The following is a 16,006-nucleotide window of genomic DNA, read 5'->3' on the forward strand; positions in this document are numbered from 1 at the left end:
CCCCCCAGTTGCCCCCATCCCTCTATTGCCCCCCTTTCCCCCCCATCCCCCCAGGGATGCTCCGTGTCTCCCGGGATGGGTTTGGGGGATGCTGGGGGGGGGGGGGTTCTCGCGGTGCCCGGTGCTGGGGGGGCCCCGGGGGGGTTCGCGGGGCGGTGGCAGCGGGCGGGCGGCCGAGGGGAAGCACCATACAAGGGCTGAATCCGGTGCCGCCCCCGCTGCCTTCTTTGGCTCCCGGTTCCGGCGCTCCCGGCGCTGGGGAGGCTGCGGCGGGGCCACCCCCCCTCCATCCCCCCCCCCCCCCCCCTCCGCCTTCGCCCCACGGGCAGCACCGCCCCGGCACGGGGGGGGCCCTTCGCCGCCTCCCCCGCTCCGGCCCGGCGTTCCCACGGCGGCATCCGCGGCCACGGGGACGGCTGCCGCGGCCCCCCCGGTCGCCTCCTCGGCCTCGGCCTCCTCGGCCCCCCCTTGTCCTTCCTCGGCCCCCCCATTGTCCCCCCATCCTCTTCTTGGCCCCCCCCTTGCCCTCCTCGTCCCCGTCCCCCCCCCGCCCATTCCCTTGGCCCTTCCTCGTCCCCGCGTTGTCCCTTCCTTGGCCCCCCCATCCTCTCCTTGGCCCCCCCTTGTCCCGTCCTTGTCCCCCCCTTGTCACCTCCTTGCCCCCCCCCTTGTCCCCCCCTCCCCATTCCCTTGTCCCTTTCTTGTCCCCCCCCCGTCCCCCCTTTATCCTCTCCTTGTCCCCCCATCCTCTCCTTGTCCCCCCCCCCTTGTCCCCTCCTTGTCCCTCTCTTGTCCCCCCTCCCTTGCCTATTCCCTTGTCCCTTCCTTACCCCCCCCCTCGGTCCCCCCCTTATTCTCTCCTTGCCCCCTCTCCTTGTTTCCCCCTTGTCCCCCCCTTGTCCCCCCCTCCCCTGCCCATTCCCTTGTCCTTTCCTTGTCCCCCCCTGTCCCCCTCCTTATCCTCTTGTCCCTTTCTTGTCCCCCATCCTCTCCTTGTCCCCCCCTTGCCCCCCATGTCCCCTCCTTGTCCCCCCTTGTCCCTTCCTTGTCCCCCCCCCCCCTTATCCTCTCTTGTCCCTTCTTTGACCCCCCCTTGCCCATTCTCTTGTCCCTTCCTTGTCCCCCCCTCGGTCCCCCCCTTATCCTCTCCTTGCCCCCTCTCCTTGTCCCCCCCTTGCCCCCCATGTCACCTCCTTGTCCCCCCCTTGTCCCTTCCTTGTCCCCCCCTTATCCTATCCTTGCCCCCTCTCCTTGTCCCCCCCTTGTCCCCTCCTTGCCCCCCTCTTGTCACCCCCGTCCTCACCTTGTCCCCCCCCTTGTTGCCTCCTTGTCCCCCCTCTTGTCCCCCCACTTTATCCCCCCCCCCAAAAAAAAAATACCGAGCTGCCAAGCCTTCCCAGTAGCACCAGTTCCTTTCCAGTTCCTCCAGGGTTTATACTGGCTCTGCACGGGGAGGGGGGGCTCTTAAGGGTGGGGGGGCTCTGATGAGGGGTTCTGTGTGGTGTGGGGGGGCTCTGAGAATGGGGGGGGGCTCTGCCAAGGATGGGGGGTGCTGAGAGGGATGGGGCAGCTCTCCCAAGGATGGGGGTGCTCTGAAAATGATGGGGGGCTCTGCCAAGGATGGGGGGTGCTGAGAAGGATGGGGGGTGCTGAGAAGGATGGGGGGGGCTCTGCCAAGGATGGGGAGATCTGCCAAGGATGGAGGGTGCTGAGAAGGATGGGGGGCTCTGCCAAGGATGGGGGGCTCTGAGAAGGAGGGGGGCGTTCTGCCAAGGTTGGGGGGCTATCCCAAGGATGGGGGGGCTCTGAGAAGGGTGGAGGGTGCTGAGAAGGATGGGGGGCTATCCCAAGGATGGGGGGGCTCTGAGAAGGATGGAGGGTGCTGAGAAGGATGGGGGGCTCTGAGAAGGATGGGGGGGGCTCTCCCAATGATGGGGGGCTCTGAGAAGGATGGGGGGCTCCGAGCCTCCAGTGGAGGCTTTGCTCGGCTGTGTTGGCATTGGGATCCGCCGCGCCGCAGGCTCTAGCGCAGCACCTTTCATCCCCATAGGTGCAGCTCAGCACCGCTCCTGCCTCATCCTGACCCCCACGGGCACCTGCTCCCCACTCCAGGGCGCGCCGGTGCCCATCCGTACCCCCATCCCGAGCAGCTCCCCCTCCTCTCCACCGTTCCCCACTGGGATCCAGGCTGTGGGTGCAGAGATAACCCTTCCAACTGCTCGTGGTGGGGTTTAAGCCGGGCTCAAAGATCCCTGGGTGAGAAAAGCCGGGTTTATAGCTGGCTGGGAGGGAGGGAACGCTGCTAAACGCAACCGGTGAGAACAACCCCATCCCGCACCGACGCCGTCTCCGTTACCGAGCGTGGTTCGATGCCAAGTGATGGGGAACAGCCTTAAGCCAAAATAAACCAAGGCAGCCTTAGACTGGCATGAAAACGGCCACGCGGGGGTTGGACTGGCTTAGTTACAGCTTAGTTTAATGGGTCGGAGCGTCTCAAGCGGAGTAGGTTACCCATAGGGAGTGGAAAAAAAAGATATCAATGGGGGAGGAAGGGAGAAACTCTCACCTTGGGATGCTCCGAACGGTGTTCAATCACAGCTCTCGGGCTGGATGGAGTCTGCAGCCACATAGGGAGAGCTCCGAGCTGCTCCCAGCAGGGAAAGGGGCTCCAGGAAAGCTGGGGAGGGGCTCCTGATGAGGGAGGGCAGGGAGAGGATGAGGGGGAATGGTTTTCAGCTGGAAAAGGGGAGATTGAGATGAGATCTTAGGGAGAAATGTTCTGCTGTGAGGGCAGGGAGGCCCTGGCCCAGGTTTCCCAGAGCAGTGGTGGTGCTCCATCCCTGGAGGGGTTCCAGGCCAGGTTGGATGGGGTTTGGAGCCCCTGATCCAGTGGGAGGTGTCCCTGCCTATGGCAGGGTTGGAACTGGATGGGCTTTGAGGTCCCTTCCAACCCAAACCATTCCACGAGCCTATGCCCAGGCAGCACGGATGATCCCACCCTCCTCTGGGCACCTCTCGCTGTCCCCCTTCTGGGTAAAGGTTGGGATAAGCCTTGGTGTTATTTAACAGCGTCCCAGTGGGATTCAATCCCCGTAACACCCACACCCAAGAAAGCGCTCGCAGCTTCCCTCGAGCGAGAAAGCAATGTGCGAGCGCCGAGAGCCCCAACTCCCCCTGCCCTGTTCCCCCCCTGGGGGGATGCTGAGAGTGGGAGATGCTCGCCCGGAACCCCCTCGGGGTGCTGTCAGCTGATGGGGTGATTTCTCCCATTCTCCTTTAAGTCTTGTGACCCGGTCCTGCCGCTCACCGGGTGATTCATGAGCCACGAGCCCTTCAGGTGCACCCAGCGAGAGGCCGCGCTGGCTCCCCCGGGACCTCCAGAGGGCTTTTTAAAGGGGAACTATTCACGTTCTTTTCACCTAATTCATATCAGCATAAACGTACTTTGAGGAAGGAGAACACGAGCCTGGTTTTCTTGCTCATGTGATGCTCCCATGGACACCGTGTCCAAGCCTTGTTGGCGATCTTGAGCCTTGAGCTGAGCTTGGACAGAACCAAACCTCAGAGGCTTGAGGGACACGAAGAGATGCTCATCACCGTCCCACCGCGTGGTCTCGGAAGTTCTGGGAGACTCTGCACGGTGCTCGGCTGTGGGTTTCAAGCTCTGGAATCCAGCCGTGGTGGTGCTGGATGACGGAAGATGCTCAAACACGAAGTTTGAGGCGCTTCCATTCCCACAACACCGAGGTTTTTCCTCTCCAGCCCCTCGGATTTGCTGCAGATGCAGATCTGAGACTGGGAAGGTCACAGAGTCGTAAACAGAGTGTGGCTGGTGGGGACCTGAAAGGTCACCTACCTCCTACCCCGAGGCTTGACTGTACCGGGGCCACACGCGTAGGCGGCTGCTTGGATGGTCCATGACACGAGCTCTTCTCCAGCAGCGTGGAGAAAGGGAACAAATAAACCCCACGTCTTTCAGCCACCCGAACCGCGAGGTGGGTGTCGCGGTGGTATCTGATGAAGCCGCCGGAGTTTCTCTCGGGCTTCGGGTGTTTTGTTGGCGAGCGGTGAGGCTGCAACGGGTGGGATGTGGTCCTCCGGGGGTGTCAGCTCCCGCTGGCAACCCCCTCCTTGCCCAGATGTGGCAGGTGGTGTATCTGCCGTGCTTTATTCTCTTGGCAACCCATGGCTTGGATGTTAGGGATGCTCTGCACCGTGAGGGATGCTCTGCACCGTGAGGGATGCTCAGCACCATCAGGGATGGGGTTGGAGGCAACGTGTAATTTCTGGAGGAGGAAAGACTTTCTCCGTTGCTGTTGGGCGTGGGAAATCCTCCTTTCAGGCCAAACTTTGGCTTGGAGGACTCCAGCCAAGGAGAAACTGCTGGGCAGCCTTCCTGCTCCCGGACCAACACCCTCCCAGCCCAGCCTGCGTCCTTCCACAACGCTGTCTCCCGTCTCACCTAGGTTTTCCTGATTTGCCTGTGAAAACTACACACCCTCCTCCTCCGGGAATATTCAGAAACACTCGCACTGGAATCTGCATGGCAAAAGAGGCGCGGCCATCGCCCTCCTCCCTGCTCTTTTGGGGGGGTTGAAGGGACCCGCAGGCAGAATTTGCTGCCCTGGGGGGTTGATCCCCATGTGCCAAAGCCCAGGGTGGTTGGTTTTGGGGGGATCCAAGCAGTGGGGTGCTGGGGAGGTGGTTTTTTTCTTGCCTCAGTTTCCCCCGTGGCAAGAGGGAGATCACGCCTGCCTCGGTCTATAAAAGCTTGGCGTGAGGGGAAAGCCCTTTGGAGCAGAAAGGAGCTTCAAACCCATCCTGCAGGACCTGGGGCAGCCCTGGAAGGGAAAATGGGTGCTGGGTGACCAGGACCAGTCCTTGAAGGTGGCACCACTGGGAACAACCAACTGGAGGTCAGGGAACCACCAGCAGAAGCTGAGGGGGCTGCTGGGTGGGGGTGGCTCTTCCTTCACCCCTTGACCCCCTCACCACCACCACCACTCCCTTCCCTGCGCCACCGCGGTTCTGCCGGAGCGAGGATGCTCCAGCTGCATTGGGCATCCCATAATTATCCACCGCTCCTTGGGCCTGGGTGGGCGACCCCAGCTCACGGCAGAGGGAAACGCTGCCCTGTGCACCGGGGAGAGGAGAACCTCTGGGTCATCTAAGTCCAAGACAGGTTTCGGTTTGCAAAGCCCGGAGGTCCTTTCCTGTTATTATCCAACCCATAACGGTGGAACAATAGCGGTGGCTGCCGGCGCGGTGCGACCCGGAGATAAGGAGACAGTGTGATTAGCAGGAAAACTAAATAGTAGGTCCAGAGCAAAAAAATCAGTCCCCGAGGAGAAGCACCGTTGGGGTTCTGCGGCCAAATCGCAAGCGGAGAGCAGGCACAGAGCTGGGGACACAAACCCAGGGCGGGTGGTGTGAGACAAGCACGAAGCTCGGTGTCGCGGTGCCAACCGGGAGCTCTGGAGTGACCGCGCAGTGCTGCAACGCCGAGAGGTTTGGAAGGAGTTTTTTTGAACTCGAAACCAAGAAACAAAAGAGGAAATGGATGCTTGGGTTGCAGCTTTGAGAACTGTGCCATGACACACACGGCTCCCGAGACGTGAGCGCTTCCCTAATGGGGCACGAGCCGGTGGCACGGCCAGCGCCGAAGCGTGGCAGAGGCTCTCCCAATCCATGGTATCCGATGGTGGTGCCGGGGAAAGGGCTCATCCATGCATGAAAGCAGAGGGCTGGAGCAGGGGGTGAATCCAGGACCTGGCACGGTGTGGGAATCCATCCCAGATGCCACATGAGGGGATGGATGGATGCATGGATGCATGGATGGATGGATGATATCCTCTCAGATTGCCAAACCCAAAGGCTGCACAGCCTGGGAAAGCTTTCCTCCCAAGAGCTGCAGGGCTTTGCTTTAACCACGGAAAAGGAGAAACTGGGGAAAGGCCAAAGGTGAGGGATCTGCGCATCCACTGAAACCAGCCCGGGGGGAATTAGCCATTTCCTCGCAATGAGGAAATATGGGGTTAGCCGAGGACCTGCAGGGCTGCGAGGAGGGAATAGGAAGCGAGTCGCTACCGACAAGTGAGGACAAGCCGGCTGGGGGTTGCGGCGTGAGACCGTCCTGTGCCCGTGGAGCAGGCAGAGCCGCCAGCCAGCGCCTTCCACCACACCTCGGGATGCAAACCCCGAGAGGCATCTTGCCTCACCCCACAACGAGCCAGGCGTAAACACCGGCCGAGAACCGAGGGCGATGGCTGCTGTGGGACAGGAGCAAAGCTTGATGGTCCAGGACCACCGTATCAACCACCTTCTTCTTCCACCACCGAGGAGCGTTTGGGGCAAACCACATCTAAAGGCGCTCGCGCTCCCGGCAGAGCGGGGTGAGGCTGTGAGCTTCCCAGCACGCGGATAAACCCAACCCAAGAGCTGAAAGAGGAAACAAAACCTCAACAGGGTTTGTCTCTGTTGAGCATCCCTTGATGGGATGTCTGAGCGTCCAGGGCAGCGTCTCTGGGCAGAGCCGGGCAGGCACAGCCGCTTGCCCTCAACCACAGCCGGGGTTTGCATCCCTCGGCACTGAAAGAGCCTGGCTGAACGGCCACCGGCCCGGCGAGTGGGATGGGGGGCTGGGACCCCCAAGCCAAGCAAGCTCCGATGGGGGAACGAGGGAAACTGTCTCTTCCAGGCAGCCCCACAAAGCTCCTCTGGTGATACGCAGCGGTTTGGAGAATCATAGAATCCCTTGGACATCATCAAGCCCAACCGTATCTGTCCACTCCTAACCCAGGAGGCCCAAGAGGAGTTAATTATTATTGCTAATTAATGAAAGCAGCGTGCCAGACCCAGCCTGGGTGCCCCTTGCTGCCTGTCGGTCCCCTCTGGGAGTTGGCACGGCATCCAGAGGTGGGGATGCAGCCTTATTCGCCTCCTCTGTTACTCCAGGAGCCCTAAATTCCTGCCACAGCCCAGGCTGCCTCTCCCAGGGCCCGCCCGGGGTCACCTCTCATGGGGTGGCAGGGAGGCATCTGCTGTGCCTGGTACCTCGTGGGTGCTGGCAGAGCCGAGCAGACGGCTCCCAGTCCATGCACCCACCCCGCCCAGTCCAGCCCAGTTCATGCCTCAGACCCCTGGGATGGATGCGTATCCGCAAGGCTGAGATCCCAGCATCCCACCATAACTCATCCCATGATTGATCCGAGGAGCCCGGTCCCTTCCCAATGCTGTTGGGATGCTGAAGCTCAGCTCACCTGGGAAAATCTCCCACCCAAAAGGCGCAGCGGTGTTTATCACCGTGTTATCCTTGTGCCACCGCATCCCCACCGGCACATGGGGATGAACAACCCTGACCTATTTCCCGGGGCGGGGGGGGAAGATGCAGCAAGGCTTAATTCACCGAATGCTTGAGGAGCGCATGAGATCTGCAGATAGAACCCTTATGAGGTGTGAGATATCAGTAATTAATTCACAGGTTGATATAGTTATGCGCTTAGATCATCGTCAGCTGATCCTGCTAATCCCTTCTTGTGCAAGAAGGAGCTGCTGCCTGGCATCGCTTTGCTCCCCATCAGCTGGGTTGTTGTCCCCACGTCGTCCCCACGTGCCATAGAGGCTGGGGAGGTGCAGGGGTGGCCCCCCCCAAGCCCATTCCATACTATCCCTGTCCTCTAAACCTGCATTTCCCCAGGGAGGTTCCCACCAGAGAGGAGATACCTCCTACTCTCTATGGGGGAACAGCCTCCCCTTGAGCTGGGGGGCTGAGAGTTCTTCCCATTCGAGTAATTATCTTAATAATCATTAAAAATAGGTAATTATTCCTCTGTTTGACTTAGGGATAGCCTTTAGCGCAGGCCTCCTCTGGCCTCCAGCCTACTATGGGTAGGGAAAAGCCCCCGCGTGCTGCTGGGAGCTGCCACTGCTCTACAGGACCATTTGATTTTCTCACTGTTATTTTTTTTAACCCCCCAAGTCTTCCTTTTCCTCTGCATTCATGTGGGGCGGATGGATTTGCTCTGGAAAGCATCGAAACGTGCATTACAACCTCATTCTGAGGAGACCAAAAAGGATGTGGCTCCGTCTCGCAAGGAGCTCAGGGCTCATCTTGCTGCCACAACCCTGCAAAATCCTTGGAACCATGTGCTCCCACGGCCTTTCCCCTCCCGAGGTTGGTGCACAGACAGCGCGATGCTCGGTGGATGCAGGCAGAGAGGCGAGCGATGCCGTGGGTACCACGTTGCCCCCATCACACCTGAGCTCACCCCACTCTATTTTCCCACCCCATCCTTCAGAGAGCAAAGAAGATGCGCCTCCATCCCACAACCATGACCTCAAGGTTTGTTTTCCTGCTTCAAACCACCCAAATCCTCGGGATCATGTGCCTCCCGGGGCCTTTCATCTCCCCAGGTTGATGCACGGACACCGCGATGCCCGGCAGATGCAGGCAGAGCGCCCGGCGATGCTGTGGGTACCACATTGCCCCCATCGCACCTGAGCTCACCCCACTCTATTTTCTCCTGGATTATCGGATGAGCAAAAAAAAAAACCAGCAAAAAAAGCCACGACAGTGGAAAGTCGAGGTAAGAAATACAAATAAAACTTCCTCTGGAGGCTAAAAATGACACGCGGAGACAGAGAAAAAAAACTTCTATCGGTGACAATAACAGAGAGCGGAGCTATTTCAGTGCTGGGCTGTTCCATTGCAGCGCTCGGCGCTGGGGTTGTGGCTGCTGAAAACCAGCCACTTCCCCGGGGACGTGACGTATTTCCTTTCCATCACAAACTGATTTAGAAGCAAAACTTTCTACATTTAGCGGCTCAGCTTCTCTTTTCTCTCTTGCAGCGATGGTGAGCGAATGGAAGGAAAGATAAAGGGGGTGGGACGAGCGCAAAGTGACTCTACGTGGCTTCCTCCTTTTTTTTTTTCCCCCCCTTCTTTCTTTCTAAATTATCAAAAAGTGAACCAGAAAAACACAATATTTTCCATGTCGTGAAGGCCCTGCGTGCATCCAGTTGAGAGTTTGTGGCTATGAGCTGGCTGGTGCTTCCGCTGCACCTGCGTGTGCCCGGGCGCCCAGCACAAACCCGGTGGTGCCTCGTCCCGTGTCCCAGCAGGGCATTGTCCCACCACGGTGCCTGCTGCAGCCACCCATGCTCTGGAATATCCATGTCCTCATCTCCATCCGTAGCCCCATCTACGTTGTCAACCCCATCGTCATCTCCATCCTCATCCCACCCCTGTTCTCCATCTCCATCATCTCCAACTCCACCACCACCACCTCATCCTCATCTTCATCCCCGCCCTGTCCTCCATCTCTATCTCCATCATCTCCAACTCCATCACCACCACCTCATCCTCATCTTCATCCCCACCCTGTCCTCCATCTCCATCTCCATCATCTCCAACTCCACCACCACCACCACCTCATCCTCATCTTCATCCCCACCCTGTCCTCCATCTCTATCTCCATCATCTCCAACTCCACCACCACCACCTCATCCTCATCTTCATCCCCGCCCTGTCCTCCATCTCTATCTCCATCATCTCCAACTCCACCACCACCACCACCTCAGCCTCATCTTCATCCCCACTCTGTCCTCCATCTCCATCATCTCCAACTCCACCACCTCATCCTCATCTTCATGCCCACCCTGTCCTCCTCTCCATCTCATCCTCACCTATATCACCATCCCCGTTCTCCATCCCCCATCCCTCTTCTCCACCCTCATCCCATCCCATCACTATCCATGTTCTCCATCCCCTTTCTCCATCCCCATCTTATCCACATTCTCCATCCCTACGCTCATTTGCAGCCCCATTCTCCATCTTCGTTCCCATCTCATCCCATCCTCATCCTCATTCCCATTCCCATCAAGGACACGCAGAGATGGGGTCGATTTGGGCTCGCAGTGCCCTACCAGACCCTGTCCAGCTCGGATTGGGAGACGTGTTTTGAGCCTAAATCCTCTCCTCTCCAGCTCAAATTAAAACCAAGAACGATGGTGATAATTTCCTAGAAGGATAAACATCCGATTGCCTTTTCTCTCCCGTTCCACCAAAAATAAACACAGCAGCCACAAGGAATTAGAGGCAAGGAGGAAAAGGATGACTATAGTTTGACTGCAGGATGTCAACAAAGCATGACCTTTCATTTACACCAGTCTCTCTGCATTAACCTAACGGGCCAAATTACACCCTCAGCGCTGGGTAAGTATAGAAAAAGAGAAGGAGAAATCCAACTTTAGCAGACTTCCATGACATCTCGAAGTGTCATTTCCTCTGCTGCTAATTTTGGTGACGATGGCGAGCCGGTCAGCGTGGGTTTTTATTTCTTCCCTGCCTTGTGGTGTGTTATCCAACTTCCTTATTGCTCTCCTTCCCATCGTTGTCCTACACCTTCACCCAGCGGCGTGTGCCCAGGGCGAGCTCCTGCATCCTTCCTCGCCCCTTGCGCCCCATCCCCGTGTCCAGAGGGGCGCGAAGGGCCGGCAAAGCTTTGCAGGACCCGCGTGAGGATGCGCCTGCGTGATTCAGCTCCTGCGAGGTAAACAGCCGTTTCCTGCTGGAGGGAAAGTCCCAACCACGTTTAGAACCCCACGGCACCGAGTGAAAGCCACTCTCGCTGCTGGGGAGCCAGCCAGGAGCAGAGAGTGGGATGGGGATGGCACAAACCTGTTTTCTCTCTTTCTTGCTTTGGGAGAGACCCAGGGGTGAGATGTAGCAATGGGAGCATCGTCACCCGGTCCCAACGATGTCAAACATCCCTGAGGGATGCCTGCTGCTGCGCTGCACATCCACGAGCAAGCCATTCCCTCGTGCCTCAGTTTCCCCTACCAGCAAAATGCCTCCTGGGGTCTTGCTCCCTATGGTTTGCTCAAAGTGCTCCTGGATGCGGCCTCGGCTGTCACAAAATCCGCTTTGCCTCAGCGGAGCCACCACGGATACGCCGCAAAGACGACTTGCAGGAGGGTGAATCCAAGCCTCAGAGAAAACCGAGTCTTAGATGAAAGCCTAATTAAAGAGCTAATTAAAAGGGAGGTCCGGCTAAGTGGCCAGTGGGCAGAGCTCATCTGATTTATGGCTTTAATTTTGGTTTTGCTTTCCAAGAGAAGCGGTTTGAGGCAGGGAGGGAAGGGCAGGGCTGGAGTCAGGCCGGAGCAGTGCCCGGTTCCCACGCTGCTGCCACCGTGCGCGGTGCTGCCGAGGGATCCCGGGATGGGGACTACGGTCCTGCTTCCATGCCAGAGCCCCTGGGAGACACTGGGCCATGCCTGGCATCTCCTCCTGGCCAACAGCGCTGCAGGGGCTCTGCTCCATCCCACGCGGCAAATCGATCCATGGACGAGGTCCCATGGACCACAACGCAATCAGATTCACCCAGTGGTGGCTCAGCACCATCCTGCTCGCTGCCAGCAAGGAGCCCATGCAGCCCCGTGCTCTCCATCTGTGTTTTATTCTGGAAGCTGCAGGCATTAAAGCTCAAGACTCCGGAGATTCAGGCAGGACATGCAGTGGGTCAGGGCAGAAATGGGGTGACGGGAGGAGAAGAGGGTGATGCCACCCTTCCTGGGACACCCGAGGTGAGCTGGGACGCCACTCGGGATGTTGACCTTGAGGGAAAGAGAACCCATCCCAGGTTTTGGAAGTGGAGGGGCTGGGGTTTCTGTGGAACCTGGGCAGGTAGAAGGGTGGGTGAATCCTCAGCGGGTCATCGTCTGGGCTGAAGGAAAGGGGTGCAGCTCTGCAGGGGAAAGACACGATGGCCATGCGCTAATCCTCGTAGTATTTGGTGAGGAACTGGGTGGAGGCCACTGGTGAGCCAAGCCGAAACTGCTCCACGAAGCTCTCCATCGCCCAGGAACCTGGGGAGAAAGGGAGATGGGGTCAGCAGGGCTGTGAGGCGGCTGCGACCGGGAGAAATGCTCCAGAGCTGCATCCAGGCTGCGGTTGCATGCTGCATGCCATGCACCAGCTGCTGCTCCTCCCGAGCTGCTGCACACCACATCCTGCAGACTGCGGCAGGCGGGGAGGCACGAGGCCATGGGTCCAGAGGGCAGGAAGCCACGGGTACCCTGAGCATCCCCGGGGCGGGTAAATGGTGCTGGTTCTTCTCTCCGCCCCTCCTGACCTTTGGAGCAGACCTGCCCACGGCTTCCTACGAGCCCACCCGGGGGTGCCTGGAAATCCCCTGGCAGTGCATGTGGGAGATGGCAGGAGATCCCCTCATCCCTTCATGCACCAAGATGCTGCTCCTCAAATCACTGGAGCAGTGGGGCTCTTCCTCTCTGACCCCTTCTCTGCCTCCTGCCCTGACCTGAGGGTGCCGGAGGTCCAGGACCACTTTGTGCCTGGAGCCAACCTTGGGGTTTCCTATGCTGGAGGTGGCAGGGGAAACCCTCTCCGGGGCAGCAGACAGAAGGGAATCCCTTGTGCCCAGCCTTGAGGGCCAGAAATTCCCCAGTGCCCTGCCAGGGTTCGTTGTTGAGTGTGGTTTTGGGTTGTGGAGCATCCTCCACTCCAGCCAGTGGGGCTTTTCCCAAGGATGATGGGACTCAAGCAGCTCATGCCGCCACCTCCCTCCCTGCTTGCTGGGACACGGGATGGGACACAGCTGTGGTGTGGCAAGAGGGGAAAGGGGCCCATTGTTTATCAGAAACCCATCCTCCCTTCCTCTGCCCTTCCTGGTGCTGCTCTTTCATGTCACGCTGCAGCCTGGCAGCTCTTATCTGGCCGCCACATCTCGGCCCCAACTGGAGCAAACCCTTCCTCTCGCTCTTGCAAAAGTGCTGAGCTGCTGCATCACCCTCACGGGGCAGCGATGGCTCAGGGCACCCGTGGAGACCAGTTCTCCTCGCCTGCCTCCCCTCCTGAGCATTGAGTCAGGCCCTGCCGTGGGTCAACCCATGACCAAAAAGCCACCAGTGGACTCTGCAGATGTTCCGGGGGGCTGGCATTGCACCCTGTGACCTCTTGGATTGGCAAGAGGACACGGCCGGGGAGATGCTCTGGTGCCCAAGGAAATGGTCCAGTGCTTGGGAAGATGCTCTGGTGCCCAAGGACATGCTCTGGTACTGAAGGAGATGCTCTGATGCCCAGGAAGATGCTCTACTGCCCAAGGAGATGCTCTGGTGCCAAATGAGATGCTCTGATGCCCAGGAAGATGCTCTACTGCCCAAGGAGATGCTTTGGTGCCCAAGGAGATGGTCCAGTTCCTGGGGAGATGCTCTGGTGCCCAAGGAGATGCTCTGGTGCCAAATGAGATGCTCTGATGCCCAAGGAGATGCTCTGGTGCCTGGGAAGATGCACACCAGTGCTTGGGAAGATGCTCTGATGCTTAAGATGATGCTCTGGTGCCCAGGAAGGAGGTCTCAGGATGCTTGGGATGGACCCTGTATCCCAGAATCCCAGCTGGGAGGAGATGCTGAAATGCCCCACGTCACACATTGCCATGGGGGGCACCCACATGTCCTCATATTGTCACCATCACCCCTGTGGATTCAAAGGAAGCTGAGGGCAGCAGTCCCACATCGGGATCACCACCAGCCGGGGCATGGAGCTACATTTCCAGCAGCTCTGCCTCATCCCGAGCGGGAGATGCCCTTCGATGGGGATTTGAGTTTGCCAGCACCGCTGCCGAGCCGGGCACGCTCCTGCGTGGCCATCGGGCTCTGGTGTGAGCCGAAAACACAACCATCCCCAAATAACACCCCCGGCAAGGAGGGGCAGCCCCTCGCTTTGGGGCTTCAACCCATCTCTCCTCAGCACGAGGGGTCCCGGCGAGCGAGGGGAAAGGGGTCTCAGGGGGGGAATGTTCCCACTGCGCCCACAGCCTTTCATCCGTTGGGTATCAAAGCGCTCCAAAAACCCTGGGGAAGGGCAGACGATGCCCCATGGGAGCGGGGTGAGAGCAAGATGTGGCAGCCCCGCGACTCCCAGGGGTGCCAGGAGCTGTCATTGATGTTGGAGAGGTCTCCAGAGGGGCACGGATGAAAGGAGCCGGGAGGAGGCAGAGCCACTGCGAGGCTGCAAGCACCGGCCGCGGCTCCTGCTGCCACGCGTGGGGTGAGGGTTTTTCCTGACCTACTTTCCTACCTGCCACCACACCGGTTGTGCCCGTCCCTTGGGGGGAGCTGGGAACAGCCGCAGGGAAAGCCCCGGGTGCGGCCGCAAAGGAAGAGGTGCATCGGGGGCTTCCTCAGGCAGCCCAAAACTGGGCGCTCCACCCCAAAACTGAGCGTTCCATCTCAAAACTGAGTGCCCAATCCCAAAACTTAATGCCCAATCCCAAACTGAGCACTCCATCCCAAAACTGGGCGCTCCACCCCAAAACTGAGCGTTCCATCCCAAAACTGAGTGCCCAATCCCAAAACTGAGTGCCCAATCCCAAAACTGGGCGTTCCATCCCAAAACTGGTTGCTCCATCCCAAAACTGAGCACTCCATCCCAAAACTGAGCGCTCCATCCCAAAACTGAGCACTCCACCCCAAAACTGAGCCCTCCATCCCAAAACTGGACACCCAATCCCAAAACTGGGTGTTCCACCCCAAAACTGAGTGTTCCGTCCCAAAACTGAGTGCCCAATCCTGAAACTGGGTGCTCCACCCCAAAACTGGGCGCCCCATCCCAACGCTGAGCGCTCCATCCCGAAGCCGGGTGCTCCGCCCTGGCGTGACTGCCTGCATCCCCCCCAGCGCAGGGTGACATCTCGCTGCCAACCATCCAGAATCCCGCTTCCTGGGCCACGAGGTCACCAGGACTCGGATGGGAGGCGCGGAGCCGAGGTCGCGGTGCTGCCGACCCCTCTCCCCACCATAACAATGCGGCGTTTCATCCACGGCTTGGTCCAATTTCAAGTTCACTTCCCGGAGGATTATATCATCGCACTTGACCCCTATCTGAGCGCCTGACGGAGGAAGAGGAGTGCCCGGCTGACACCCACACGTGTGGCAGCTGCCTGATCCCTTAACACCAGATGGGGAAACTGAGGCACGGAGCAGCCGCGGACTCGGAGAGTGCGAGGACCCTCCAGCTCTGCAGGCGATGAGTGCCCAGGGCTCTTTCCGCCTGGACATCGCTCCCTGCCCCCCAAACCCGGCAGTCTCTGCCTCCCCCGGCCCCGCAGCGCTGGGGACACGTTGCCAACTATAATTTATCAGCCTCATCAGCGGCGACGTTCTCCCTGATAGGAGCCCTGATGCTTTTCTGCCAAGATTAATGATGTCCCAGCGGAGGTAGGCGGGAGGCTGCCGGCTGCTTTGGTCACCATTAACCAACACTCGGGGACTCTGGCCAGGACTGCGTGCACCCCACAGCCTTTTGCTGCTTCCCATCCCCAGCCACAGCCTTTCCCTCCCTGCCGGGACCCAGTCGGACCCGATTTTCCGGCTGGGTGGATCGGAGGCACACGAGGTCGGCTCATGAGTCAACGCTGTGGCCCTGATGCGAAGCCAGAGTTGGAGAGGGATGGAGGAGAGGGGAGGGCAGCCGGCCGGGCTCATCCCCAGCCCCTGCTCCTCAAAGGAGTCACTGCTTCCTGCAGGAAACATTTTTGGGACTCCAAAATCCATTCCCAGGTGTAAAATCCCTTTCCAGGACAGGAGGAGCTTTAGGGATGCTGGGGAGCATCTCACTTGATCTGGTGGGCATCCAACACCGGGACACAGCAGGGTGGAAGCAGAGTGCACCGGGCAGGTGTAATTAACCCTCCAGGACCATCTGCTAATTCAGGTTCCCCCACAAAGTAAAGAAAGGAGGTGGAAAATGAAGTCTTCATCTTCCCGTGGGCTGTAAGCGGGTAAAAAGGTCGCTGCCGTGCCACCACGGCTGGCGTGTGCTGGATGCCCAAATTCCCCCGGCTAAGGGAGTTTCCCATCTCTTGCCCAGCGGGCAGCGGCGCCCGACCACCGGATTGAGAGCTGGCGGCGGGTACCAGCGCCTCGGGATGTGACACGGGTGGCTTTGACATTTTGCAGACCGCAAACTATTATCTTGCATCTCGCC

General features: G+C 59.1%; 1 protein-coding gene across 10 annotated transcripts in view; it reads right to left on the reverse strand.

Moving 5' to 3' along the window:
• Positions 1 to 11,307: 11,307 nt before the first annotated feature.
• The window catches only part of PEBP4 (phosphatidylethanolamine binding protein 4), a 96,504-nt gene continuing 91,805 nt past the window's right edge, over positions 11,308 to 16,006 (reverse strand). For 9 of the 10 annotated variants that reach the window (XM_054049765.1, XM_054049759.1, XM_054049769.1 and 6 more), the window contains one exon: positions 11,308 to 11,868. In XM_054049765.1, coding sequence (XP_053905740.1) covers positions 11,777 to 11,868 — 92 coding nt within the window. In that variant the 3' untranslated portion in view covers positions 11,308 to 11,776. Of the gene's footprint in view, positions 11,869 to 11,892; positions 13,496 to 16,006 lie in introns of those variants that run through there. The other variant, XM_054049764.1, reaches the window with a different exon arrangement.

The sequence above is a fragment of the Cuculus canorus genome, chromosome 26, assembly GCF_017976375.1.
Source record: "Cuculus canorus isolate bCucCan1 chromosome 26, bCucCan1.pri, whole genome shotgun sequence".
In the NCBI taxonomy this organism is placed as follows: Eukaryota; Metazoa; Chordata; class Aves; order Cuculiformes; family Cuculidae; genus Cuculus; species Cuculus canorus.